The sequence below is a fragment of the Amia ocellicauda genome, chromosome 15 (assembly GCF_036373705.1).
Source record: "Amia ocellicauda isolate fAmiCal2 chromosome 15, fAmiCal2.hap1, whole genome shotgun sequence".
Classification (NCBI taxonomy): domain Eukaryota; kingdom Metazoa; phylum Chordata; class Actinopteri; order Amiiformes; family Amiidae; genus Amia; species Amia ocellicauda.
In genome coordinates this window covers 8,069,841-8,097,639 of record NC_089864.1, presented here as the reverse complement: position 1 = coordinate 8,097,639, position 27,799 = coordinate 8,069,841, and the positions used below count along the sequence as shown (strand labels likewise).

Genomic DNA, 27,799 nt, shown 5'->3' with positions numbered 1-27,799 from the left:
TTGATTTCAATCCAATTCCATAGTGGCCAGCAGTTTGGAAAGAAAAAGCATTGCTTCGGTCCAGTGGCTTCATCAGTGTAATCAAGCGACTGAAGTTTGAATGTGCAATAATATTTCACGGTAAAAGCCGGCATCACATCCCCTCTGATGTCTGCATTGCCCGAGCATTCATAAAATCTGTGGAATATTGTCCTGTTCAGCATGCAGACTGTAAAGTCAATGCGCTCTTGATAGTTCACCATCAACCCTAGTACATAAAATACCCAAATTACATCACATTTACATAAAAGGTATTGTAATAACGAATATACTGAATATAGGATGAAAACAAGTGGGTAACTGGGTAAAGTTATTTAATTCATCCACTATGTTGCTCAGAAACCCCAAACTGCTAACCTCACGCTATCAGACTTCAGTGTGTGCACTGGGTCATGTCAAATGTAATCCTAGAGTTCACGATTTGATCTCAGAGAGATCTCACACAGGCAGTGCCTCTAGTGGAAACATCTGCAAACTGCAGGAAACACCGTTCAGCATGACATCATTCTGCTGGAAAATGTCACGTTCAGGAGTTGTAAGTATCTCAATGCATGACACAACTGCAGAGCATATAAACACTAAATAATCACATTTAGCTGATTAAACTTCAAAACAAAAGCATGAGTGAAGAAATAGTTCCAGTTTACTTCATGCTTACATTAACTAGGCCGTCCAGATACACGCCTGCTTGTGTACCAAGCCTTACTCTATGTATTAAAAGGACTGCGCAGAAATGTGGTTTATTAATATCTAAACTGCACAAACTGGCGAGAGGTGCCTTTTTGTTGTGAACCCAGCAGAGATGAGGGCTAAGCCACTCTTTACACCCTTAACCCCGTCTTCCACGTCACCGCACAGAAGTTGCATCTGTACTGAGCTCCCTCACTGCCGGACGACACAAAGGCTTGTAATCAAAACCACCCTATTAGTGTTGAAGCTCAGGGAGCGTCTGCAACAGAAGCAAGAACCTGATAAGCCACTGAGCCGTTCCTTCTTGCGCACATGACATTGAAAAGTTGTCCTTTGGAGGCAAGCTGGTTGTTTTTTTTGAGCATTTTTAACAGGTTTGATCAGACTAAATGAAATAGCTTCCCGCTCTCTTTCTTGCTGTGAAGCCGCATTCATCATTAAGGCATTTATTCTGGAGTGAAAGGATTTTCAATTTTGAAAAATTTCCATTTCAAAAGCCGTCTAATTTTCAAAAACAACCAGTGCATCTTTAATAGACGCTATTAGAGCACGCAGATTTCCTTTATAAGTCTATTGGGTGGCTCTGAAATTTTTGGATAAGAACAAACACAATCCAGGCAGTTGTGTTTCAAAGGAGAGCATGGTACCGTGAAGTGTTGTTTTTAATCAACACAACACAGGGAACGTAGTATATGAAGTGGATTCTAAGATCGGTTGACAAAAAGCTCTCCTGACGTCTCTGTCATCTTTGATATAGGTCACCTTACATAACGGAGCGTCATGTTCTTTTCCCGAATTAAATCTACAGTCAAGAGATACGGGGATTATGCTTGAGGAAACTAAACTGAGCAATTTCAGGCTCCATGTGTTTATGTAATTCGCGGACAGTTCAGCACAGGCCACAGCGAAGGCAAATCGATATTGTGCATTGGAGTAGCAAGTGCGATCTGGACAGAACGGGTACAGTAAGACATTCACAGCAGACAGACACTGAGGAACACTACTCAATGTTGTTTAATATATACCTTACACAATCATTATCAATAATATTAATACAGAGCGGAAGAAGATGAACTATTTTAATCTGCTGTACTTATAAACAGTTTTAAGTAACCCCCCAAAGTAAGCCTTATCTTTTCAATGTGCTACAATTATATAAGTCCAGTATATTGCTCTTAAATAATACGACAAAGACAAGCACATGCTGATTGGCAGTTATGCTGCATAATCAGGCTTTCATCACAAGGACATAAATTAGCCAAGACCATTTGGTGTGAGGCAACCATCATTTCAACGTGCTAGTCACATACTTTGTCAAGGGGATGGTTACATGTCCCTCACCGCTTTATATTCAAGGCGCCACACTTTTAGTAATAGTTAACCTCGTACGCATACAAATACACGCCATGAAGGACAACCACCCTTTCTTTGGAGAAAAACATCCACAGCCATATTACTCAGCGCCGAATTTCCACAGCAGCCAGGGCTCTGCTCGAGATACACATCACAGCTAGGTTTAAAGTCTGTGATGTACAACCACACTATATGAGGTTCTGCAGAGAATAAACATCGACCGTCGGGCGTGGGACTCGGCTTGGGAAAATGGAGACGGTTGTAGCAATTTCGGTGGCTCCCGCGTAATGGAATTCTAATGGGTTTATAAAGAGAGTACAGATGAAGGAAAAATGATTGTGAATACGGGCGTGATAAGGATAAATGCTGTCAGCATACTAAAGAAGTGCACTGCTGCGTCTGCTACTTTCCCCGGCCGCACAAAGAATAAATAAATAGAAACAAATATTAATAAGTCCACGGCGAGAATACGAATCGGCGCTGATAGAGATGGAAATGAAGATGGATGCTGCCACTTCCATGCACGTCTCGAACGAGAGCGTTGGAGCAGATGTGTTGGAAGGATCGAGACGATGATAAATAAACGGGCCACGTCTTTATGGGCAGCTGACTCATCCTGATAACGGTCCTGCAACACTATTTCACACACAGGAACCTCCACCCGTCCATATATACCACTATCTCCACTCGAGTCAGATCTTCACGAGGAGGCATGTTGGCTGAACATGACACATGTCTCTTTATACATGATTTATAATGAAGTCTACCAGGAGATGCATAGTCTTCGTGATAAACTCTTATGCAAACGTTGATGCAATATAGGACGTGGACAACAGATGGCTTACTCAAGACGCATCTCTTCTGACAGTACAGTAATGTTAGTCCTATATCCCTGCTAGATAGCACTTCAAGGTTCTTATTATGCTTCTCGCGTTCTTGATTGTTTTCCTCCTTGCTCCCTTTCCCGTAGCCCTTGACTGTGACCCTACATCTTGACAGCACTTAGCTTTCACCATCCAGGATGTAGGAAGTCACTTACTGTACTTGTGTAAATTGTAAATTGGAATTTGTAAAATGTATTATTTTGAATTGCTGTTTTAGCCAAATTGAATTTGTAATGATTGATGCTTTGTACTTCTCTGTATTTTTGCACTTTGATTGCACTTATGTTGTAAGTCGCCCTGGACAAGGGCGCCTGCCAAGAAAAAAAATAATAATAATAATGATGGCGAAATAAGTCAAGATGATTCTTTGGTTATTGGAATCAGCCACTGTGATCTCAAGATGGATAATATTTCTCTAAGAAACATGCTTTTTGCTATCATGATTTTATGGCACTGCACTAATTTCAACTGGTTTTTCACTTATTGATAGACCACGACCCACAGAAGGAATAGGTAAGTGGCTGAACCTTGTGAGAAGGATGTTTGAAACAGCTACCAACATTTTGCTGAAAAAAAAACACCTCATTAGAAAAACCACTCCCAAAATATTCCCCTATATCATCACGGACAACCATGATTTTACCAGAATCCTTGTCTAGTATTGAAACAGTTAAGACTTAAGGATTCACAAACTAGGTGATTGTTATTGCCAAGTAAATTTTGACACACAACAAAGAAAGGAAAATATGTATACAGTGTGAACAGGTTTTACACAATGGCAATCAGAAATGACTTCAGCCTCAAGGGTGTTATTAACCACACATATGTTCTGGATGTTCTCTGTGAGCTCCATCCAGACGTTACTGCAAATCCCCCGTTTCTGATTGCTTTGATTGTCACGTCAGCTCCTACTTTCCTTAGATCCCTCCCGACTGACCCAGCCAAAACACTGGGTATTGTGATGCTGAACAGGAGACTTGTTTTTGTCTCTGTGATAAAGATATTTTCTCCTGTATGGTCTATTTACACAATAAACAATCACAAAAAATATCCAGGGAACGTGAGGTGACTCTTACCGGCAGCACGTAATACACTTTTCGTTTTTCCACTCCATTTTCTTTTCTTTAACGTATATGAAGATTGATTTGTCACCCCTCTCAACCTCCTCCTCAAGCAATGAAATACACAAAGTTTTTTTTCCCTTTTGCTTCAAGGACTATGACCTTCCTGATGAGGGCCAACAGTTGACAACAGAAAATGCCCTGATATTTCAAAAGACAGATCTGAAAACGCCTTGAGCATTTCAAAACAGTCGCTCACCAGGGCCCTTCTGTGTCAGATCAGATGTGACACCATGAAACGTTGTATCTGCATTGTCACATTGCACAATGGAGGACGAGGGAGGGGGTTGTGTGTGTCAGGGTGGGAGTGTGTGTTGGTGTGTGTGCGTGCCAAACTACTACAGTCACAGCTAATTGTACGGGAATATTAGTATTAAATCATGGTTGTTACTTACGCCTACTCTCATAGATAGCTCTGGACTTCTCATAGAGTTCATAGGGGTCAGGTTTTCTTTGATCAAAGCCATCGGCTGAGTCTGGGAAAGAAGCCCTGTGGAAGTTTGTTGGGAAGGGAACATTCTGTGGAATAACGGGAGCAGATAAGCTCGTCTGGGGGCTGCCTGGGACATCCCACTGCTCCAACACCTGCAAACACATTGGCATTCATTTGTTATTGATTTGTTAGTCCACACGAGCTACTCTTATGTAGGTGACCCCAAAGTTATCAAGGTCTTTGGTGTCCTCTGTCACATGACTTTGGCATGAGCTGTACCAGGAGGACAGCGTTTGTCTCTAGGGGGGCTTCCGGTGCGGTCAGCTACATGTCTTTTCATCCGGTCGTCTTTGTGCCCAGAGAACACGTCCACTATGATTTCAGACTGTGCCAACTGTGATGTTGCTGTTGGGGAGAAAAGCCCTGCCCTGCGGACCACGGATGCAAACCAGAAGAAACACTTTAAGACCCTCTCTCCGCACAGCACTACGGTCTGAGACGGGAACAGATTAGCTTTAAACCCGAGTCAAAGGTCCTTATAGTCCATCCATCACTGCCGATCACCTGAGCTATCCGACAGATTCAGAAGAGAGAAAAAAATCCATATTAATTCAATTCGGCTAATTCAGTGTTTGTTTTCTCCTCGCAGGGTAGGGACTGGTGGCGTACTGTGGGGAAAATGCCCATTTCCACTCTGAATAGAAACTCCTGTGCACTTTCTTCAGATTACTCACCATGCATCCCTTCCCTGCCTCAGTCATGTTTAGATCCAGCTTTCGTGCTGCTTGTTTGAAAACACAGAGAAACGTGCAAATGACAAGCCGATGATGTCACACCGAATACGAGTTTGGTTCAGCTGCAGTCCTACTCCTCGTACGCTTTGCTGGGTCTACATTTGAGATGTTTTGTCTGAGAGATTCACTGACAAAAACCCTTCATTTTTAAAATAATAATAACGAAAAAACAAAATTGCATAATGATGTAATGAAAAGCAATAAGAAGCCAAAAGCCATTAATAAAGTGCATATTAATTATTTAGTATATCAACATAAATAGGTCTGAATCAAGCTCTAGAAAGCAGGAACATGGCAAAATAACAGCAGAACAGCTCTCTGCATTATGGGAAAAATATGCAAATATATGCATTTTCCTAAAGGGTTTACAGCCATAAGGGTTCACACATGGATGCTTCTATGAAGTGTAGCATGGAAAAGAGAGAGAAGGAACCACACACAGCACTAGGTATGGAGTCAGTCGGATGTTATGCACAGCAAATTTGTTCATATGTTAAAGAAAAAGAGGAAAAGGAGGAATGATTAATTAACCACTTGTTTGTCAGCTCCTGTAGGGAAGTTTGTTTCTATGCCGTATCCCTGCATTTTCCGAAAGAACAGATTATTTGCATAATGTATAATAATGACTGTCGAGATATGATGTCAAGCAAAACGCTTTAATCGGTTCTGCTCGTAGCGTAAGGGAGGTATCGACAGCCATGCTCAGTGGCAGCGCTGAGACTAAGGGCAGCGTTATATAATTTTATATCACGCAGACTACACAATGGCAAAATGCATCTTTGCTCTCAGAGGAATGCAAATCACACCGTACACAATGACCATCAGGCTTGCGTTGTTCATAGATCAGATTCATTCTGTGATGCCATTTTGCACTTAGCCTTGTGATAACAGTGACCTAATAATGTCTGGTTGAGCTCTTTTCTGTGCTTCTTAATGGGCAATTGTTAATATATATATATATATATATATATATATATATATATATATATATATATATAAAGACATATATTTATATTGCTCACCTGCTTCATCGCTCTATTGTCATGAAAGGACAAGAACATATTTAAATGAGGCTACAGTTGCACAGTTTTATTTTAGCTAGACATAAGGACGCCTTCACACAGAGGTAGTTTCATTTTGGGGAACGTTAAGGCACAGGGTTTGAGGCAACTCTTGAGTGGCTTTGTAGGTAAACGCTCCCTATCAACATTTTAAAACTGACTGGAAAGCTTTGTGTCTCTAATGGTGAACATAAAACATGTTTGTACAGCCTGCTGTCTCGCGTGTCTGTGAAACAGCTGGTCTGGTGTCAGTCGGCTCAGTCAACTGGGATGATATTGACCTTTGGTTGCTTTACTAAGTACTTTGAGATGGTACTAACCAAGTCAAGCTGCACTGGAAAATAGAAATTGATTAACTGATTGACGAGTGTTATGGGGCTAATGCTATCCCAGTAAGGACGATAAAAAAGATGATTTCATTACCGGTCTATATTTGAGGAGTTTTTATGTTTTGTCCGTTGATACTGGGCTTCAATTATTGCATTAAGTGAATCTATTGACGTCTCCTTGGAAGACAATACAAGGTTGGTAATGTTATTTTTACTGAATATTTTTTTACATATACATGTACAGCATTCTAGCATTCTATTGCCTATTTCATCTATCTATACAGTATATGTGAATAATATTATATGCAATCAATATATTGGTAAATGTAAATTGGAACTATTGCTTTGAGATACACACTAATGCCTCTTTTTAACTGTTTACAGGTAAAAATTAGCTTTTCTCCATCTGAGTGAGAGGAAGTAGGTGTGCGATTGTTTGGGTCACTTGTTTGTTCCCAATGAGAGAAACGCTACAAATACATGTAAAGACTCGAGAGCTTTGGAGTCTGTTCTCCTCTGGGGTGTTTCTGTTGACAGGTTGTGTCAACTGCCAGATGTTGTGAAACTAAGCACTCAATGTGGGGATATAATTCACTTCTTGAACTGCAGGCTCATATTTGAATACCCTCCAATGCAATTCCAAGGATCACACTACTCAATATTCCCCGGGGAGACGAGATTGGAGAGGAGGGAAACTGATTTTCTGGCCAGTAACCCAAAGGGATTTGCCTTCAAATTGTAAACTGAGTCTAGGCTAGTTATGCAGTACAAATTACAAAAATACAGCATCTCTAAAGAATTCAATTTTAATGAAGAAGGAAGTGCCACTGGAAGAGTATTTCCAATCAAGACACATCTTGCTGACATCCTTGGGCTCATCACAGTAAGACCAGTGTGCCAAGGTTTGGTTCTCCACAAAATCAGTATTGAAGTGTATTATTAAGTCACCAAGACAATGGTCCTGGGACCCCATTCTACTTAATTATCTTGGCAATCTTCCTATTAGATTTTATATACAGTACCGCATACCAATTGATCATTGCGGAGCACAGAGCCATTTATCTCTGTTAACCTGAATGATAATCACAGTTAGGTTGAACTAAACAATTAAGAAGCACTTTTTATTTATTTATTTACCAACTTTTCTTGTTTAATTTAATAAACTACTGAATCTTTCTCCGGGCTACCGAGCCGTCCCTGAGGAAATTATTTTCAATTAAACCTCCCCTGAACTCGGTGTGGTTGCATTTTGCGGCAAACAAGAAAAGCAGGGTTTAATATTTTATTTTTTCCTCCTCAATTAATCAAGACATTAATGGAGGGATATGGGGAGAAAGTGCTTCGGGGGTGTAGGTGCATATGCTAGTGTGAATTTCAATTTCCCTCCGTTGCAAGAAAATTTATATATTTTTTTAGATTTAAATACTGTCTTAATGAAGAAATGCGCGGAGAGCAGATGGAAGTTGAATGCAGTGGGAATAATGGAAGCAAATTTAAATATACAGTGAGGGAAAAAAGTATTTGATCCCCTGCTGATTTTGTACGTTTGCCCACTGACAAAGAAATGATCAGTCTATAATTTTAATGGTAGGTGTATTTTAACAGTGAGAGACAGAATAACAACAACAAAAATCCAGAAAAACGCATTTCAAAAAAGTTATAAATTGATTTGCATGTTAATGAGGGAAATAAGTATTTGATCCCCTATCAATCAGCAAGATTTCTGGCTCCCAGGTGTCTTTTATAAAGGTAACGAGCTGAGATTAGGAGCACTTTCTTAAAGGGAGAGCTCCTAATCTCAGCTCGTTACCTGTATAAAAGACACCTCTCCACAGAAGCAATCAATCAATCAGATTCCAAACTCTCCACCATGGCCAAGACCAAAGAGCTGTCCAAGGATGTCAGGGACAAGATTGTAGACCTACACAAGGCTGGAATGGGCTACAAGACCATCGCCAAGCAGCTTGGTGAGAAGGTGACAACAATTGGTGCGATTATTCGCAAATGGAAGAAACACAAAATAACTGTCAGTCTCCCTCGGTCTGGGACTCCATGCAAGATCTCACCTCATGGAGTTTCAATGATCATGAGAACGGTGAGGAATCAGCCCAGAACTACACGGAGGATCTTGTTAATGATCTCAAGGCAGCTGGGACCATAGTCACCAAGAAAACAATTGGTAACACACTACGCCGTGAAGGACTGAAATCCTGCAGCGCCCGCAAGGTCCCCCTGCTCAAGAAAGCACATGTACAGGCCCGTCTGAAGTTTGCCAATGAACATCTGAATGATTCAGAGGAGAACTGGGTGAAAGTGTTGTGGTCAGATGAGACCAAAATTGAGCTCTTTGGCAGGAGGAGGAGGAATGACCCCAAGAACACCATCCCCACCGTCAAACATGGAGGTGGAAACATTATGCTTTGGGGGTGTTTTTCTCCTAAGGGGACAGGACAACTGCACCGCATCAAAGGGACGATGGACGGGGCCATGTACCTTCAAATCATTGAAAATGGGTCGTGGATGGGTATTCCAGCATGACAATGACCCAAAACACACAGCCAAGGCAACAAAGGAGTGGCTCAAGAAGAAGCACATTAAGTTCCTGGAGTGGCCTAGCCAGTATCCAGACCTTAATCCCATAGAAAATCTGTGGAGGGAGCTGAAGGTTCGAGTGCCGAACGTCAGCCTCGAAACCTTAATGACTTGGAGAGGATCTGCAAAGAGGAGTGGGACAAAATCCCTCCTGAGATGTGTGCAAACCTGGTGGCCAACTACAAGAAACGTCTGACCTCTGTGATTGCCAACAAGGGTTTTGCCACCAAGTACTAAGTCGAAGGGGTCAAATACTTATTTCCCTCATTAACATGCAAATCAATTTATAACTTTTTTGAAATGCGTTTTTCTGGATTTTTTTGTTGTTATTCTGTCTCTCACTGTTAAAATACACGTACCATTACAATTATAGACTGATCATTTCTTTGTCAGTGGGCAAACGTACAAAATCAGCAGGGGATCAAATACTTTTTTCCCTCACTGTATATATATGATTGTATATGATTACAATTACAGTTAACCCGTTCCGTCTTCAGATCAGGTGGGATATGCTGATAGAAAATAAAAGGACTGCCACATTTGTTCCCCTAATTCTTTCCTTTTCTTGACAATACAACTATGAAGATACTTAATATGACCAGTAGCATGGAATCATATTCAAACATCAATCTACGTATTAAAACAAACTCAATATCCATCCTCATCCTCCAGGCTTCTTCACATTCTACAAATCTTGTGGTTTTCAGAAACATGTCTTCTGTTTTTATTCCACATCATTCATACATGTCCAGATTGGGGTCTGACCTCTGACCTCTACAGAGACCATTTCATGGGTGCCTTTTTCGAGGGGGACATCCAGTTCCAGACGACAGGGATTGTCATCACTCATATTCAGCAGAATAAACCTGGGGATCCAGCAGGAACTGTTTACTTTCAGGTTCCTCCTCCGTTGGCGATGTTGGTAAACGAACCCGACATCGAATCAATCTTCTCCTTGATGGCTTTAGATTGGGATTGCAGTGTGCTGATTGCAGCCCTCCTCTGATTTGACATCCTATTGCTCAAATTAGGAGGCAGCGTCCCAAACACGGGCTCCGAATCTGACATCTCCTAAACCCTTTCGTCTGCTTTCTGTACAGTACAATACAGGCATGTTGGGATTGTAGTCGCTGGAGCAAATGTTTATTCTGCTTCTTGCCGGAAGAGTTTGAGTCCCAGTAGCTCTCTGTGCGTAAGTCTTGTTTACCTTGACAAAACATTCAGTCCTGTTGTGCCAGGTGACAGTGACTGATTTAATTCCAGCAGTCATCCTTCTGAACTTTGCTTAGAAGCAGGTAAATTTCCTTCTATTATAAGATATCAGTAATGCATGTATAGGATGCAAAACAGCAAAAATTCTGCCATGCAGATCCATCACAGCTTATTATTGCAGTGATACAGCGTTTGGGGGGTTTGCAACAGCTTTCAAAGTGCCCGACGCAATTCTAATCGCTGTATGGTCTACAGTATCAAATCAGGAACAATAGTAGGGTGTTTGCACAGCTTATTGCACACTTAAAATCGATTCACAAATTGGTCTGAGAATCTAAAGTTGTTAACATTAGGTTCTCGATGGAAAGCATGGATCTAAACAGAAAAAGGCATCATTCCGTTAGGTGCGGAACTGAAAGATTCGTTGAATGAATGAAAGGGAAAAGATAAGGAAATAGAATACAGTCCTCCCTCCGTACTTTGGGCTCAGGAGTTCTCTGTCCATTAAGCTGTGACAGGCCCTCTCGCTAATTCACTTTCGGGTAAGGATAATTGATGTGTTAGCCAGATGATAAAATAAAGAGGGAGCACTCTAATTGAGCAACACAGGTTTTCTAACATGTTGTTAGATGTTCCTACATTGATGGCGAGCAGGGACTAACATCTAATCAAAGCCAGTTAGCAGCTGACACAAGAGCACACAGCTGTTGCCATGGGGAATATTAAATCACACAGAGCAGAAGTAAGCTCGGTTTGGAAGACAATGCATTTTACCTGTTTAGCGGTCTTCCATGGAGAAAAGTGACCTGCAATAGTAAGAAAACAAAAACATTTAGCCTACAAAACAATGCAGCCAATACATCACATGGGTATGGTCTCTCTGATGATACTAAGGCATGGATAAGAGTATATATTTATATATATAAGAAACAAACAAACTTAAAAAAACAACAACAACAACAACAGTAAGATATAAGCAATACAGTTGTCAAGGCTCTGCACAGTCACACATCACTATAACTCCTGGGAAAGCAGTCGTCTCCTGGGTGCTACACAGTACAGGTTGTGTGGGAGTGAGATTATGGCTCCTACGTCCTCATGTTTCTCGTGCTCGGCAGCATCTACTGCGTCTTCAGAAGGGGGCACTTCAACTCGAACCCAACTGCTATACCTGCACGCTCAGCACAACGAGGATGTGAGGGTGACAGCATTTCTGAGCGCCAATCTTATCTGCATGACATATGGCAGCGTCGGGGGATTCGCCGGCCACCTCTGGGGAGAGCGATCGGTCTGTGTGTAAGTGTAGGATGCTGTGTCGGTCTTCACTAAGGTGTCCATTGCTCTTGTGTTATGCACTGACACTATGGATAATGCTCACAATGGATAACAGTGTGTTATCCTTATTTTCCCCCCAGCACCAGTGTTTTCCTGAGAAGACAGGTGTATCTCCTATCCCCGTTCAACCCTTCAAGATGACGTTGGAGAGCCGGGCTTGAATGCTGCATCATAAATCCTGTCAGCCTCACAGATGTTCCCAACAATCCCATATAGATACTTAAAGATACCTATTTTGCGTGAAACCACACGAGTTCTTTTATAGCAGCCAAAAAAAAAAACGAATAACAATAAAGGCTTGTGATATACATCTATTTACCCTCTCTCTCTCCCTGTCAGCCACCACCTACACCCTGCCCAGAACTGAACTGCTGAAGCACGACATCACATCGATTACTGTGCTGAGGACACACAGTTATTAAGTCACACATCAAACGATGCATCCAACGGCGCATTTTATTATTTGAACATGTATGCATGCATAAAGTACGACAGCTTTGACTCTTTTCTTACACAGAGTTGTGAATCACACATGGCCTGCATTTCACAAGATTAGGAGTCTCTTTTCACTTTGTGCGAGACATTAAACAGAATTATTATTCCTTTTTTTGCTCTTGCCAACTTCCAATACCTAAATCTTTAACTTTACATTCACATATCAAGACATATAGTACAGATCTAAAGCTGGGAAGAGACAACAGATGTATAAAGTGAACAGAGATCCATGACAATATTGTTCGTTCTTTGTCACTCTAATCCCTGGATTTTACATATCTTAGTATCAGAGCGTAGATAAAATGACATTAATGGGGAAGTTGCCTTGTAAGTGTAATGGCATCTGAACGTGTCCTACTTTTTCTAGGAAAGCTGTACAGCTGAAGAGTGTGCGCTGCCTGATATATTAGCTTAGGGTATTGCACATTAAATATTACCAGATAAAAGTTTGCTTCCTTTTCAAGTTATGTAAATGCTTTTCGGGAGCCATACCATTAATGTTATTAAAACTTGTCAAAGTAGAATGCATTTCAACAAGACTACGTTTTCATAATTTAATTTTTAAAATCGTTTGGTGGAATACTACCCTGGACACAAACTAATATTTTATCAGGGACCACCATGTCCAACAAATTTGGAGGGGGAATATTTCACTGCCACAGACCAATGGCAGCAAATTGGGTCGTATAAGAGCAGCTGCTTAACTGTAAGAAAATGTAAAAACTCGTAGATGCCAAGCACTGATCATAAAATATGAAAATGACAACAAAGAACAAGAGCAAAAACAAATGTTGCTTATGTGCGGTAATGATAACTCAGAATGTGTGTCTTTATTTGCATCCAGTTCTGGGATGGGCTTCACCATCAACGCCACACGTTGGGATCATTATTCTTTGTTTTCTTACATCTTTTTTGAATGATTACAGTTTTAAAGTAGACTCCTTGGGCATAAAGAAATCCTCTCCTTGGTGCAGGCTTTAATGTGCTCATTAAATTACATAACTCAGGGGGCCATCTGTCAGGGTGTCTCTCAAGTCCAAGGCTGGGGCGCCGTGACTGCGCTACATCAGCTGCACTCAGAATTACAACACCCGTCTGCCTCTCGTGGATTCCACAGAGCTTCCCGGGAAATCTCATCGGGAAATTGAGAGCTAGATTACACTGGAGTGCCCCCTGTCTCCAATTTTATCCAATGTTCAGGCAAACGTTTTATTTCAAGTCCTTTATATTTGTGTCTGTCTCTCCGCACACACAGGAGGCATAAGCAGGTAAGTTACTGTTACAATACAGCCCCCCTCGGAGCACGACGCAGAGACGTCAATGTTTTAGTAACCAGGCTGAGAAAGAGTCTGGATGTGAGCCAATGTGAAATAGATCACTTTCTGTTAAAATTATAGTGACATTTCGGCAAATTAAAGCATATAAAGAAAGATTCTAATCTATTCACAGGTTGGATGCTATTGCTACTGTTTGCCCTTGTTTGTGGACCCCCGCTTGTTCTAGTCAATTCCAATACTATGTTAATTTCCAATGTATCTCTATCTTTTATTTTTAAACTTGACCGCTGCAAACAAAATCCAGCTACCTACTGCAAATAATACAACAGTTAAAATGTCAATTAAAAACAGTCAATAGCTCCTCCACTCTTTTTCCCTGATGTCAACCTGCAACTCATGTTTCTTTTGAGCAAATATAATACATCGCAACATAAAAAACAAGTGCAGCAAGTGTTTTACATTAGTGAACACCTACTGTACTCATTCCTTATCATAGCAAAGCATATCTACACCTATCTACATATCTATCTGCATATCTGTTCAGTCATTACATAATCACAATAAGTGTGAATTGAAAATTTTTCTTCTCAGAATATTAAACGCATATATAAAATCTTGGGGATGAATTTATATTACAGCCCACTCTTCCACATTCTCCAATTAATTAATTAATTCATGTTTTTTTTTTTTTTTTTTAAGAAAACTATAACTACAGGCCTGGAAACCAAATCAGTCTCCAGATCACATCCTCTCTCTGTCTTCCTCATTCAATTTCAGTCTTCCTTTCTCTCATGTAACAGCCATGGATGCCCTCCAGGAGAAAAAACGAAGATATGCAAATCAATGGGATTAGATAAGCTTGTGACTCAATGCATTTTTTATTTATTTTTCACAGCCTGACATTTTTGGAAAGCTGCAATAATAGCATAAACACTCTCCAAACCAACAATGGGTCGAGAAAATGCACACATCGGAAAGAGGAAGCAAACCTGAAGTTTATTTCAGTCTTTCTTGGAAATGAGAAGCGACGGTCGCTGTGTAAATCAATAGATTGTTTCATTGCAAAAGCAGATAACAATGGGAGACATCCACTGGCTGAACAGCGGCATGGTAAAAATAGCACAATTCTGCACACGCCGCGCAGTGAACTGATCTGTGTTAAAAATATTCCTTTTGATAATGTGGGCAGCTGAGGCTGTGCATTCTTATGTATCAGATTAATATTCAGGAGCTTACAAATGTTCTTGCCAGAAGAGGCATAATTTGTTTAAAATGAAGGGGGGAAGGAAAACACTGCTGGACTGTGGAAAATGAGAGCTGATTTTTCTTCTACAGCAGTCTGAAGACCTGTCAGACACATTTTCTTCCCCCACCCAGGCTGAATTCTCAGCTAATGAAACCAAACACTCAGAATCCGTAAACATCCAGCCAAAATGTCTAAACCCATATACAATAATATCAAAGCATGTTTTTTTTTCTCCCCCTGGCACGAACCACCATTTCCATACTTACAACCATACATACATATTCATATATACAAACATACTCTGTACCTTATCTAAACCTGCAGTTTTCTTACAAAACCGTTTGATATCACATTAGGCTCTGAGATCCAAAACAACGTCTCCGTTCCAGCTGTAGAAGCCACAGCCGGGCGAGCTGGAACGGAGACACTGTCTTGGATCTCAGACGAAAAAAAGACTAACGCGTCCCTTCTGAGAGAGGGACAGTGCGTCGCTTATGTTTGTTGTTGGTTGCAGAGCTCCTTGTGAATGCTCAATACACACCGTACCCTTAGGCAGTACAATTAAAGCCTCTGACAATCTGGCATGGCCTGGTATGAACTGATTAACCGGTGTGTTTTATTTATATCCATAAAAAAGTAGGGCTTTCAGGAGCTGCAGACATGTGCCAGTGAACGAGACGCGTGGCTGAAGTAGTCTAGTGCTAAAGAGCTGTCCTCGGTGCTGAAGTTGTTTCTATAAGCACAGCACTATAGGCACTTCAGTACTGCAGAAAACCAGAGAGGGCATAAGCGCTGTGGTATTTAAAGAGCTTCTGTAGGCCAACTGCACTATTAATAGGGCCCCTAATAGTGCTACTCGGTAGTAGCAGCTTTCCCTAGCAGCCACTCCACTTCCCTGTGTTGTGTGTGGAAAATCTGTGTATGACAGACGTACAATATGACATCCAGTAGCAGTGACTCATCGTGGTGCACACATATCGCTAGCACCCTCCCAGTGTTACAGCTAATGTCTGACAGGGCTGACATCAGTTTCAGTGTGTGTGTTAGTGTGTGCGCGGCCATGCATAGTCTTAGCAGCATCTTCTTCGTGATTCAGGTCTAATTTCGCGTCTGGCACGTCTGATTGGCTGCAACACGGGAGCACGTTCCCGGTGTCATGACAACATGCACACAGGCACCGCTGCTTGCCTCGCAAACTAATCCCAGACACCAGCAACACTGCACCAAGTCAACGCTTTGCCTTTGAGGAGTAGGCAATGGGTTTACAGTCAATGCAATGTTTTTAGGAAAAGCCACATCCTTGACCACACAATTCATGTTTACCTGAACGTGTTAATACCCGAATAGCAAGAATAAGGCCTGACCACTTTTGATATGATAAATCAAAGCGCAAACCTAATCAACTGTCTCTGTGAAATATGTGAAAGCTCACATAACGAGACCTAAGATAGGCTTAGTAATGATAAACCTATAATATGGAGACATTATTGAAAATAAATAAATACAAATATACACACAAGATCCAGAGAAAGTAGACAGCCTTTCAATCATCACCTTAACATATAGAAACGGTCCTTTAGCTCTTCACATTTGCAATATATATGTTATGCACTCAAAAACAAATTAAATCAAACATATACGATGGGGAATAGGGGATACGCTATCTATTTCCATGTTTATTTGATCAGAGAGCCCGACCAAATCTGTGTAACTTGCTTATTGGACATTACACTGACTAACTACAGGTAACAGGGCAGAGTCATTGTTTAAATTATAACCAAATTACAATCAAGGCTGGGGAACGTCCTTCAAAAGCGCCTGGGGGAATCTCGGACAGGCTGCTTAGCACATCACTAACCTTGTACATCTCAGAAGCGGAAGGAAAATAAAACGTACCAGCTGCCTATCAAAATTAAATGACAGCTGAAAAGAGCAGGGTTTGTAAGATGAGAGTGACACTTAATGTATATTGACAGGCGCTCTAATACACATTGGTACACAGAGAATGACAATGTTTACTACTGCCACTGTAAAAAAAAACACTGAAGGAAAATGATGACAACTATAAAACAAACAAAAGTCGATTAAAAGCATTCAGTCACTAAAGCAGCTACAGATACAAATACGTTTAAACATTATAAACTTCCAGCTGTTGCAGGCACGTTTTTCACATATTATTAATTATTGTCATGCCTTTTAAAGTATGACTTCAGAAAAAACGAGGCGAGTTCTTTATGACCATCTCTGATGAGACATTATTTGAATCCTGCGGTGATCTGTTTTTCCATATACAAATATAACTATAATTGTACCGGGCCACCACACTTAATTTATGATCTGAAGCTTCCCACCACAAAATGCCTCTTTGACAATCTCAAATTTGTGCTAAATAGCACAGAGCACAGAGTCCCCATCTCAGTATGCAACCCACATGGAGGTCTCCAGGCAATCAGCTCACTTAAAAATCCCTTCAAGCTTACATCAGCTGCCCCCAAACCCCATCAAGCCTGTCAGTTCCACATGATTGTATTTCTCTACCTTTTTGTCCACATTGAGGAAGAAAAAAATTGCTCTAGTGCTCACTTTGGTTTTTAATATACTCAGGAAACCGAACGCAACACAAATCTCATGCAGTATTTAAAAAACGAAATAGGAGTCATGTTTACACAAATGATAGGACTCATTTAATGACTTTATAATGACTAGCGTTATGTAATTTTGTTTGTTGATTTTTAGAGGTGTGTGTGTGTGTGTGTGTGTGGAAATCCCCTCTGCTTTATGAGTGCAATTAAAGAGCAGTGAAAACAATGATTTCTCTTATTGCTCGTGACACTTGTCAGATTGTAGTCCTCACTCACTAATCGGTGGTAGTGGAGCACAATTACTGAGGGGAATGGGGATTGTTGTATCCTATATAGTAACACATTATTTCTTGCCGTTGCCACTAAGCTAATGATATGCATAATTACAGAATGCTGAATACCTAATTTACATGCTGTTTAATGTGTGGTTAGCTATGTTCAGTATGCAGGCATCAGAAAACTAGGCGAGGAAGCAATCACTCAAGAGAGCAGGGAGACACGTGAGCGCCACCGATGGCATAACACTCACACTGCTGCCTGTCGAAGGGATCAGATACAATCAACTCGTCATCACAGTCAATGTGTGCGTCAGTCACCGCAGTCCGGCGCAGACCCTGAGGAATCTGACACTGAGGGTGACGGCTACATGCATCAGCAGACGAGATACACAAGAATACTGTACATGTAAATAATTCATTAATTGAGTGCAAAACGAGGACTACACTGCCAAGATGCAGAACCTGGTATTTTTACCAAAAATGTTTTCCTGCACAAACTGTGTAAGTGTGTAACTTTACCTGTCCAGATGGACAGAGATTATGCCTTAATAAAACATTGTGTCCCTGTGGTTTTAATGTCTGTTTTCTGCTTGGCTTATATTGAAGGATCTGTTCAGTGCCATGCAAGAAAAACAGAAAGGTTTAATTCACACACTTGGTTACCACAGATTAGCACAGTATGCACCTTAGGGATCATCCACATGTATCCTGGGACGACGTTAAAAAAACACACAATTCAAATGAGCAACTATTAGTGACCACCGACTGTGTATGAAACACCTTATTCCACAGGTTAAAAGTTAGTTTTTTGTTTTTTTTTGTAAAAGTCAGCGTCTCCGACTTATTACCACCACACGGTAATATCGACATCTATTAAACCGTTTTGAGCAAATAGTCTTTGAGAAAATAACTGATTTTCACGACCTCTTGTGGTGACGGTTAATCCTAAATTCTTTCACATCTTCAGATGTAACAGCAGGAGGCCGGGACTGTTTCCAAACTCCATTCATTCCACTTCACTTATTACTGTAAATCCAAGTAAGACCAAGGTAACCTGGCTGTCATTTGAGAAGCATTTTCATCCCCATTTTCGGTCATTTGTTTAATCTGTCATCTATTTGTTTTCACGAGTAATGCTGTGCCAAAGGTAATCATTTACTTAACTATAATTCAAAGGGTTATATGGAATGATATAGCTTAGGTGAAATAATTGAGCCCATCCATCACTTAGCCTTTGGCAGACTGTGTTTAAGTTTTACTTCTGGATATTGAATCATAAATCGTGCTCCACGGCGGTGAAGGATCTGTCTTTTGTTGGGAGCCTCATTGAGTCACAGAGCTACGTCCAAGCCAACCGTTTGTGAGGCAGACCTTCTCAAATTGGCAGGAAGAGATGCTAAGCAGACACGACAGTCTGTGTTACCTATTAGAGGACCAGACAGCCTTATGAAAAATCCAGTGTCTGACAAATATCTTATTTATTATGGATGCAAAATCCTCCAAACACAGGGGCTTATTACCTTCAATTATTGAATCTGTCGCTGAGCATGTTTCTTTTTCCTCTCTAGGTAGGTATCTGTGATTATTAAAGCCTGGTGCGCAAACCGGCATTTTCAAAAAAAGGCTGATCGGTCCATCTCTGTGAAGCTGCATTGAAATCCTCCACAACCCAATTACCGTTCCAGAATTCATCTGTCCACAATTATAATGCGGGCAGTTAATGGTTTAGATAGCGCAGCTAATGAGGGCATCCGGAATGCATGCATTAATCACACATAATGAGGGACAGGACGGCCATTTGTTTGCTAAAATAAGCCCAAGAGCAATCCACGTACTTTAGGGACAGCGGATATTATGCCGTGTTGCGGAGGGTTATGAAACTTCATGGCATATTTTAATAACCTCTCACTGCTTTTGAATTATGCAGACAAGAAAGGACCTCTTTTCCACCGAGCAGATAGACTCTGTAAGTGCAGTGGCTTCAGCAGGGAGGCGGCAGCAGGAGCCGGGCGGCGAGTGTTTACATGCCAGAGGAAACGGTTAACTGCAGGCTGACACAACGGTGCACCCAACCGCACTCATACCTTTTATGATACGAGAGGGTTTCGACAGTGAGGACCCTGGAAAGCATCACGTGCCTCTCCAAGACCACTGAGCCAAACCTTCTGTGGGCATCGGCTGAGTTAATTGTAAAAATGCTCTTCGGTAACAGGGATGCCGGGCAGTGGGAAAGCAAGCACCTGAAGCTATAGTTTTTTCTTTTGCCAGCTTGGATTTCCCAAATGTTTTTTTGTTGTTGTTGTTGCTTAAATGAAATAACAGTATAAGAAAATGACATTGTTTCTGGAAAGCTTTCCGAAGTCTAATTGGGAGGAGGCTCTTTATCCGGGCGCACTGCTGTGACAGTCAGAGTGGAAAGGCTGCAACACTTGAAAAGTTCAAGAAGCAAGAGAAAATACCTCTCAATTCACCTGCTCAAAACAGCATGTGAAGAGGTACCAAAAAAAGGGGCACACTGAAACGAAAATCAAACGGACTCATTGTATTCTCAGGAACAAAACCACGTCCCATGAAGATTCACAAATCTCAGACCTAAGAGAGTTCTTGACAAAGCCGGAAATGTTTTTGCTTAAGTGTGTGGTGTATTGCTTCAGCTGTATGAGATGAGAGACTGTGAATGCATCATGATTTGTTTGTTGGACCTATAGTTTTTATTTGGAGCGTGCCCCTTTTCTACAATCTACAGTTATATGCCTCTCCACCTGTCCAGAGTCCTCAGTGGCAGTCCAAGCAGAACGGTAAATCCACACACAACAGGTTACAACCTTAGTACATTAGTTATAAGACAGTATTAATAGTTATACCAAGGGCAAACACCATTTTCAGAGAATGCGGCTACAATTAATGATCACATTTTTCTTTCACAGAGGAACTTAAAATGAAATCAATTAAATAAATGAATTAAATAAAAAGTATTACTACAACAGAAAAAAAAAAGTAAAAAACAAATGTAGTCTTATTCAAATTAAGAAAACCAATTTATACTGTGGCCCACTCTAAGCTTATACAGTGGCCTTGTAATAAGGTTGCTTCCACAATTAATTGGGACTCATTTTATCCTTCTGTACCTAATTATAAACACACAGTATATGAAGGCGTACAAGTATGTTCAACAGTAGCGAAGCAACACTTGGATCTGCATCCTGTTAAATATTTAAACTTGACTCAATAGATCTCAAAGCCTGCTTTACATCTGTCACAGTAGGTTTATACCCTGTCAACTGAAGAATACGTTGCCCAAAGAACACAGTTAATGCTAAATCTAACCCTACCCCCAAGTCTGCGGGCCTTGTCTCCTACATTGTTTTATTCATAACATAAACCTGTGCCAGTCTGTTTATGCATTATGGATGTCGTACTCTGTCCGGAATTCAAATCACAGGCAGACAAACTGCAGCTCCAGAGATGACTGTGACGGCCCCTCACCCCTCGTTCACGGGCCACGTTTAGAGCAGGATAAGATTGGGCTGTTAACCGAGTAAGATGGGATGCTCTTTCTGCCTCTCTCTCTCGTTGGATTCGGTGAACTTTTCTACCTTGTCAGGAAGCCTGGTTAATTCCAGTGTTTACACAGAAGCCGTGACCGCGCAGCCCAGTCACCGGGCTCTAATGTGATGTGCATATTCACTGCAGCTTCCCCACCTCCTGGAGAGATGCGATACGAGAATGAGGGCCTTGGTAAACTGTTCACAGCGCTGCGCGGATGTTTCCCAGAGATGCTGTGGCATGAGTGACACGCAGGGCACAGTGTATTTCAGGTGGAGCGGCTCTGAACTGAAACATAGAGTAGTTTGTTTGATTGAATAAGTCTGAGTCTTGGGTGTGATGACCGAGTGCGACTCCAAACATGAATAGACACTGCGTTCAACTGTTTCTCATGTAATTCAAAATTCTGGCAGGGAATGATGTAGATAAACATCAGCAGCCTTTATCCTGAAAATACTACACAACATCTACACATTTCCTTGTTCCTTTAAGGCATAAATACTTTAGCCTTGTGAGAACCATGCCCTTTCCTCAGAAATGAAGTAAAAAGTCTGTCTTCAACGATTATTCCATAAATCATTCCCTATACAAGTTTAGATTGTGTCAAAGTCAACAATGTTGTGATAGAAAGCATCATACAGCAAGCTGGCCTCACTCACCTGGAAGACATTCATACAACTGGACATCAGCTGTGATCCCTACAGCTAGAGAAATTAAACAGATGCTATTTAGGGATATTACATGAAAATGCTTGACTTCCCTGATTAGAACTCATCTTTTCAGCAATGAACAAAATGCAATTGTGTTGTATAACCTTCATTAAAATCTAACTACAGGCACATTATTGGATTTTTACATATTTGCAGAAATACATGTTAATTAAACAGTGATTGGATATTTACAATTGGAATGAGATCCGTTTTTGCAACATAAAGGAAGGTTTTAAAATGAGTTATTGCATACAGTGGAAAAATAAGCAAAAAAGAGACACAAGTACTAATTAAATAACCTGTGCTTGCATGCAATCATAGCCCAACTAAGATTTAACTCGTTCTCCTCGCTGCGATTGGTCTGGAGTTTCCTAACAGGAGCAGCCAAGAGTCTTAATGTTGTCCAATCCATAAATACAAACAGGCCTTCCGGGCTGCTTGTTTAAAGGTTTCACACACATAAGTGTGTTTAATTAAGGAGAGTATTCTAGCAGAAAATTAAAAAGGCCCTTTTAATTGTCATTTCACGGGTCTTTATTTAATTTTTCCCAGGCCCACTGAGGGTCTCCTCTCCAGTCCCCCCCAATATGAGTGACACCCCCACTTTGGCTGCTCGGGCTGGGCAGGCGGCTCACTGTTCACAGTGGGTCACAGATTTGAATCAAAGCCCTGCCAGCTGATCTGGAACCCGAAGCCGTAAAATTGGTTTCATTAGTGGAAAGTGAAATTCGGAGGAGTCCCTGCCCTCGATATCAAGGTGACTGGGAAAAAAAAAGCTCATTCCCTGACTGACAGGTCCATTTCACTGAGTCCAGGGATGAGCAGTGTGGAAAGGTTAGAAAATCTTCTTTGAATCTTAAATCCGACAAGTGTAACCCATTACCTCGAGAGCTAAGATACGCATCCGCCCTCCCAGCCAAGATAAGGATTTCACACAGTTCACAGTTTAGAATTCACCCTTGTAGTACCAGGGAATTGCATTTAATCAACACGGCAAAGTGAGTGTGACAGCCCTCCAGAACGTCTCGAATCAACAGGAATGACTAATGCCTCCTAACACGATTGTAACAACAGCTTTCATAATGTACCCAGATGCAAAATTTGGCTGGTGCCGAATAATTGAGGGTTTGTTTGTTTTTGCTAGAAAAGCAATCATACACGTCACTCTTGAGAATGGCTTTCACAGATCCTTAATTCCTCTGCATTTGAAGGATGCTGCCCAACATCTATTTATCAATCGAACCACAGTCTTATGGAACCTGTAAACTCATGCACTGTGGAGTAGTGGTTGGGGCTCTGGACTCATAACTGGAAGGTTGTGGGTTCAGATGCTGTTGTACCCTTGAGCAAGGTACTTCACTTAGATTGCTCCAGTAAAATGCCCAGCTGTATAAGAGCGTCTGCTAAATGACAAATAATGTAATGTAATGTAATGTAATGTAATGTAATGCAGGAATGTGCTTTACATTAGGGTTCAACACCAGTGGTAAATATGTCACCTTCTGGCTCTAGCAGGTCTCTTTCATGGTCCATGTAAAATAAAACTAACCGAGCCTTCTGGGTTGGAAATGGGGACACTCCTCCAGTTTGGATTTATTCTCCTGGCTAACTTTACCGAGAGTGATTGAAAAAGTAAAAACAACCCTTCTTTCCTTAGCATCCCCGGACAGTCACATTATTTTGCAGTGACACAGACTTGCGGTTATTATCTTGCTACATGCACTTGGACAGTGCTACAGTACTCTATAATGTGGAGGGATTGCGTTATATCTTTCTGAGCCTCTGCTGGTTTCCAGTCTCATCTAGAATCAGTCACTGCTTCAGCCCAAGAAATAAAACAATCGTGTTTAGCGACGTGATGAAATAACATCAACAAGGACTACTGACCTCCCACACCTGAGGGACCAAGCTCATTTGTTTTCTTAGTTAAAAGTTAAAAAAAACACACTGGAGGAACCAGACATGGAATTTAAATGGGATTTTAGCTTTCACTCTAATTTATTTCCATTACACTGACACAGGCAGAAAAAAGTTATCATCATTTACTGCAGGAGATGATTATGCCTCCTTGATCAAGAACAGAGGAGAAACGTCCACAGGAAACATTTTTAAAAACAAATTATAATAACTAAAATGGTGATTGGATGCACAGGCTGCACAATTAATTGATGGATGTTTCTTTGAACTTAAATGAATTGGCTTCGGTTTGAGCACCACTGGGAGAAATTAAGAACAAAACTATTCTTATACTGTAAAATGCAAGGAAACAAAATAGAAAAACTGCTCATGAGATGATTTTAAAGTGCGACAATAGCACAATGTGCCTTCTTCTTATGGAATGACAGTGTACGCTGAGCTAAAATAAACCTAAAGAATCCATGGGAATTAAAAGGCAAAAGAAATGACCTCTTAGCACGCCTAACATTTGAAACCAATCTGTGCACGGCTTTGTGCAGCTCACACAGGTATCATGACCCGCTTGCAAAAGAGTAAAAACATAAACACTATTTTGGTTGTCACAAATCTTTAAAGAAAGAATATTGAGAGGTTTGCCAACAGATGGAATTCGACATGTCGTTGTCACCTACAATGAGAAGCCAGGTAATGGAGATAGACTGTATCATGGGTTCCTGTGGTTTCAGCGTTTTCAGCACTGCCAAGGCTTGGCGAAGGCCGTGTTTGCTTAACTGTGTTCAAGACACTGCACATTAGCGGGGTCAGATCCCAAGGATATAAGTAGGCCAGCAGGGCCAAGCAGCACAGACTTACCTCCTCCTCTTTGGATGACCAAGGTCGTCTCGCTTCCCATTGGACATTCTTTAAGTAGATCCACTACCTGGGTGTGGCTGAGGCTCTGCACATTCCTCTGGTTGATCTCTACAATGAGGTCCCCTTCGCACAGGCCCGGGCAGCCCTGGGCGTCCAGTATCTGCTTCACCCGCTGTCCGGTGGGGCTGTCCGCTATGGTGAACCCAAACCCGTCCGCTCCTTTCACAATGGTCAAGGTCATGAGTTCGGCCTGAGGGGCGCCCGAGGACGCCATGGACACATTGTCCTCATGCGCTGGGGGTGGCATCTGCCCATCGAGGTGGGTATCCCCCGGGTGGGGGGGGAGCGGCTGATGGGCAAGATGCTCTGGGTGGTCCTGCACAAACCGAGAGGTCCGTGAGAGGTACTCCAGGTAATTGTCATAGTTACTCCTCCCGTTCACCAAAACTGGTGGCCTGTCCATCATCCCCATGGGAGATATCATGCTACTAGCAGGGTCTTCAGGGTCATAGGGCAAAGGGTATCCACGGCATAGCACCAGGCTCACGCTCTGACCAATCGGAACCGATTGGAAGAGCTTGACCACATCCGCGTGTGTGTGACCCAGGACACAGACATCATTGATATAGACAATGACATCACCTGGAGGAGAGACATGGGAAAATTAAGCACACTGACAATCAAAGGCAAGCAAAGAATCACATGAGGTCAGAAATTTATTATGTTTCAGTGCTTAGTGACACAACGCAGGGATCATAAAAAGGTGGAAACGACTGAAGCTAAGCAAGTACAGGCTACAATTAAAAAAAGACAATGTAATCAATAACAACAACAACAATACTAATAATACTTATAATACTACTACTAATAATAATCAATACACTGTTAATGTTTTAAGAAAACTAATAAAAGACAACAGTGAGAAAACTTTTTCTTTGCCCCTTCCTCAAGTTTAGCATCATCAAGAGTATCAGTGTCGACTGTTGTGGATTAGATTGCCGTATCAAGGTCATACTCAGTTGTGTTGATCTCAATGGCACAGTATTTGTACGTGGCTAAGAGCAAAGATCTTCCTTGAGATTTGAGGCTCCAAAATATTAATATTTGAATTGCTGTTCCCTCATTTTAAAAGGAGTGGATACACACAATGTCTGAGTTCTTGCACAGTTTTCCTGAATCTTCATTAGTAACATAACTTCAAAGTTGCCATGGGGATGAGAAGTCTTTAATTGAACAGCTAAACACAATCCGTGTTACTGATATTAACTAACGTTCAACAGTATTAGGTTTAATTATGACAAATATGCAAATAAAGCAAAAGGCTTTACACATTTTAAAGTTGTTGTTGCCAACACAGTGTATATAATGTTTTAGTTTCTGTCATTTAAACTTATTCATATTGTGTGTGATTCACAGATTATTTTCTTTGTTTTCATTGTCAATTTTCAAGGTAACTTAACAAGCCAGAAACCTGAATTATGGGGAATACCTATACCTTTAAAGTTAAGATAAGGTTATGAGCTGCAGAATTGGATCATGTCTACAAGAACTGATTTAGACTTAAGGAAATTAAAAGCCAATCGATCAGGTTATAATGACAGAATACAAGCACATTTTTATTAAGGGCACTAAGTGAAGACAACATGTATATATAGCGCTTACATAAACCCGTGCTTTTTGGAGAAGGATGTGAGAAATGTGTAGGCAGGGAAACATGCGCGCCACGTCTCGGAAAACAAACAAACAAGCACAGAAAAAAACCTCTCTGTTTACATCCCCAAAGTAAATACAAAGCAGTGACAGAACAGTCAAAGTGTTAAAGATGACACATACTTTTCCTCTCCTCTCTTTCTGCAGGCCCGAGCGCCATTAAATAACCAGTGACTTCTGATGCAAATCAAGCACTTTCCAAGGGTGAAAAGCAGGCGTAGGGGAGTACATGACAGCGCATTGTTAGGAGGACCCTGCTCCGTGCGTAAAGGCGGAGAGCTTCAGCTGCACCAATCAAATCCCCCTGACATGTCAGGCGCAGAATTTAGGCTCAGCTATCTCCCGGAGATCAGAGCTGTCAGATGTCTTCCCAGGACGGGGCTTACATCACTTTTTGGCAGCAACTTCTGCACCTGTTACTGAGTCTCCCGGATTTCTTTTGCATTTTAATCAAAGCCCTCTCTCCAGCCCAAAAAACTACACCACTCACTTGGCAAAGAGAGCAGTGCGATGCCCACGCTACTACACAGACAAACACAGAGATGAGACAGAGAGATAGAGAGGGTAGATGTTTAGAGCATAGGACATGTGCAGTAATTGCCTCATTGTGTCAGATCAGATCGGCAACACCTGGCAGTAATCAGAAATGGCCATCCTAAGGATATAATCTACCATTATCTTTAGAAAACAGTCAGATTTGAAACGGCTGACAGAAACTCAATGTGCCGTCATTATACCGGTGTTGGAGCTATTGACACCAAACCCAGAGAGTGATGACACACTTACAACTCCCGTATAGGCAAGGCACTCGGTGTCAGAATAGTCTGCCAGGTTTGGAAGCACATACCGATGTACACACCGCTGTCAAGCACGAGCAGCTCCCACTCGGCTCACGACGGCACAGAAATAATAAGGGCTTACAGCAAACTCGAGTGTACTGTGCTAATGGGTCGGCACATCCTAACAGACGGTTGTTAGCACTAACTGAAACAGCTCCATCACACATTTGTGATCTGACATTACATTTGTAACGCAGCTCTGTGGCACAGCAAGGTTTACTATCAGTTCTAAGTTGTGTCTGCCTGAGAATCAAAGAGGTGTGTGGAGTGAGAGACATATTATGTGCTATGTGTATCAGTAATTCTTCCAAGTGTGAGAAGTGAGGACTGTTGACACACTGCTAGCGAAGGGTTATTCAAAAATAGCAAATCATCTTTAAAACAGTGGGAAATGGAAACATATATAGAGAGAGAGAACTGGACAGGGAGTAGAGGACATATGTAGGCTTCAGGGTATGGTTAAGCCATTACAAAAGGATCAACTGCCACCGCTGAAATGAAAAC

The 27,799-nt window shown here is 41.4% G+C and overlaps 1 protein-coding gene across 4 annotated transcripts in view; it reads right to left on the bottom strand.

Annotated features, from left to right (window-relative positions):
- The window catches only part of magi2a (membrane associated guanylate kinase, WW and PDZ domain containing 2a), a 283,670-nt gene that overhangs the window by 30,217 nt on the left and 225,654 nt on the right, over positions 1–27,799 (bottom strand). For all 4 annotated transcript variants that reach the window (XM_066687156.1, XM_066687157.1, XM_066687159.1 and 1 more), the window contains 3 exons: positions 24,747–25,388; positions 11,283–11,314; positions 4,483–4,672 (listed from right to left, as the gene is read on the bottom strand). In XM_066687156.1, the coding sequence (XP_066543253.1) occupies positions 4,483–4,672; positions 11,283–11,314; positions 24,747–25,388 (864 nt within the window). The remainder of the gene's footprint in view (positions 1–4,482; positions 4,673–11,282; positions 11,315–24,746; positions 25,389–27,799) is intronic.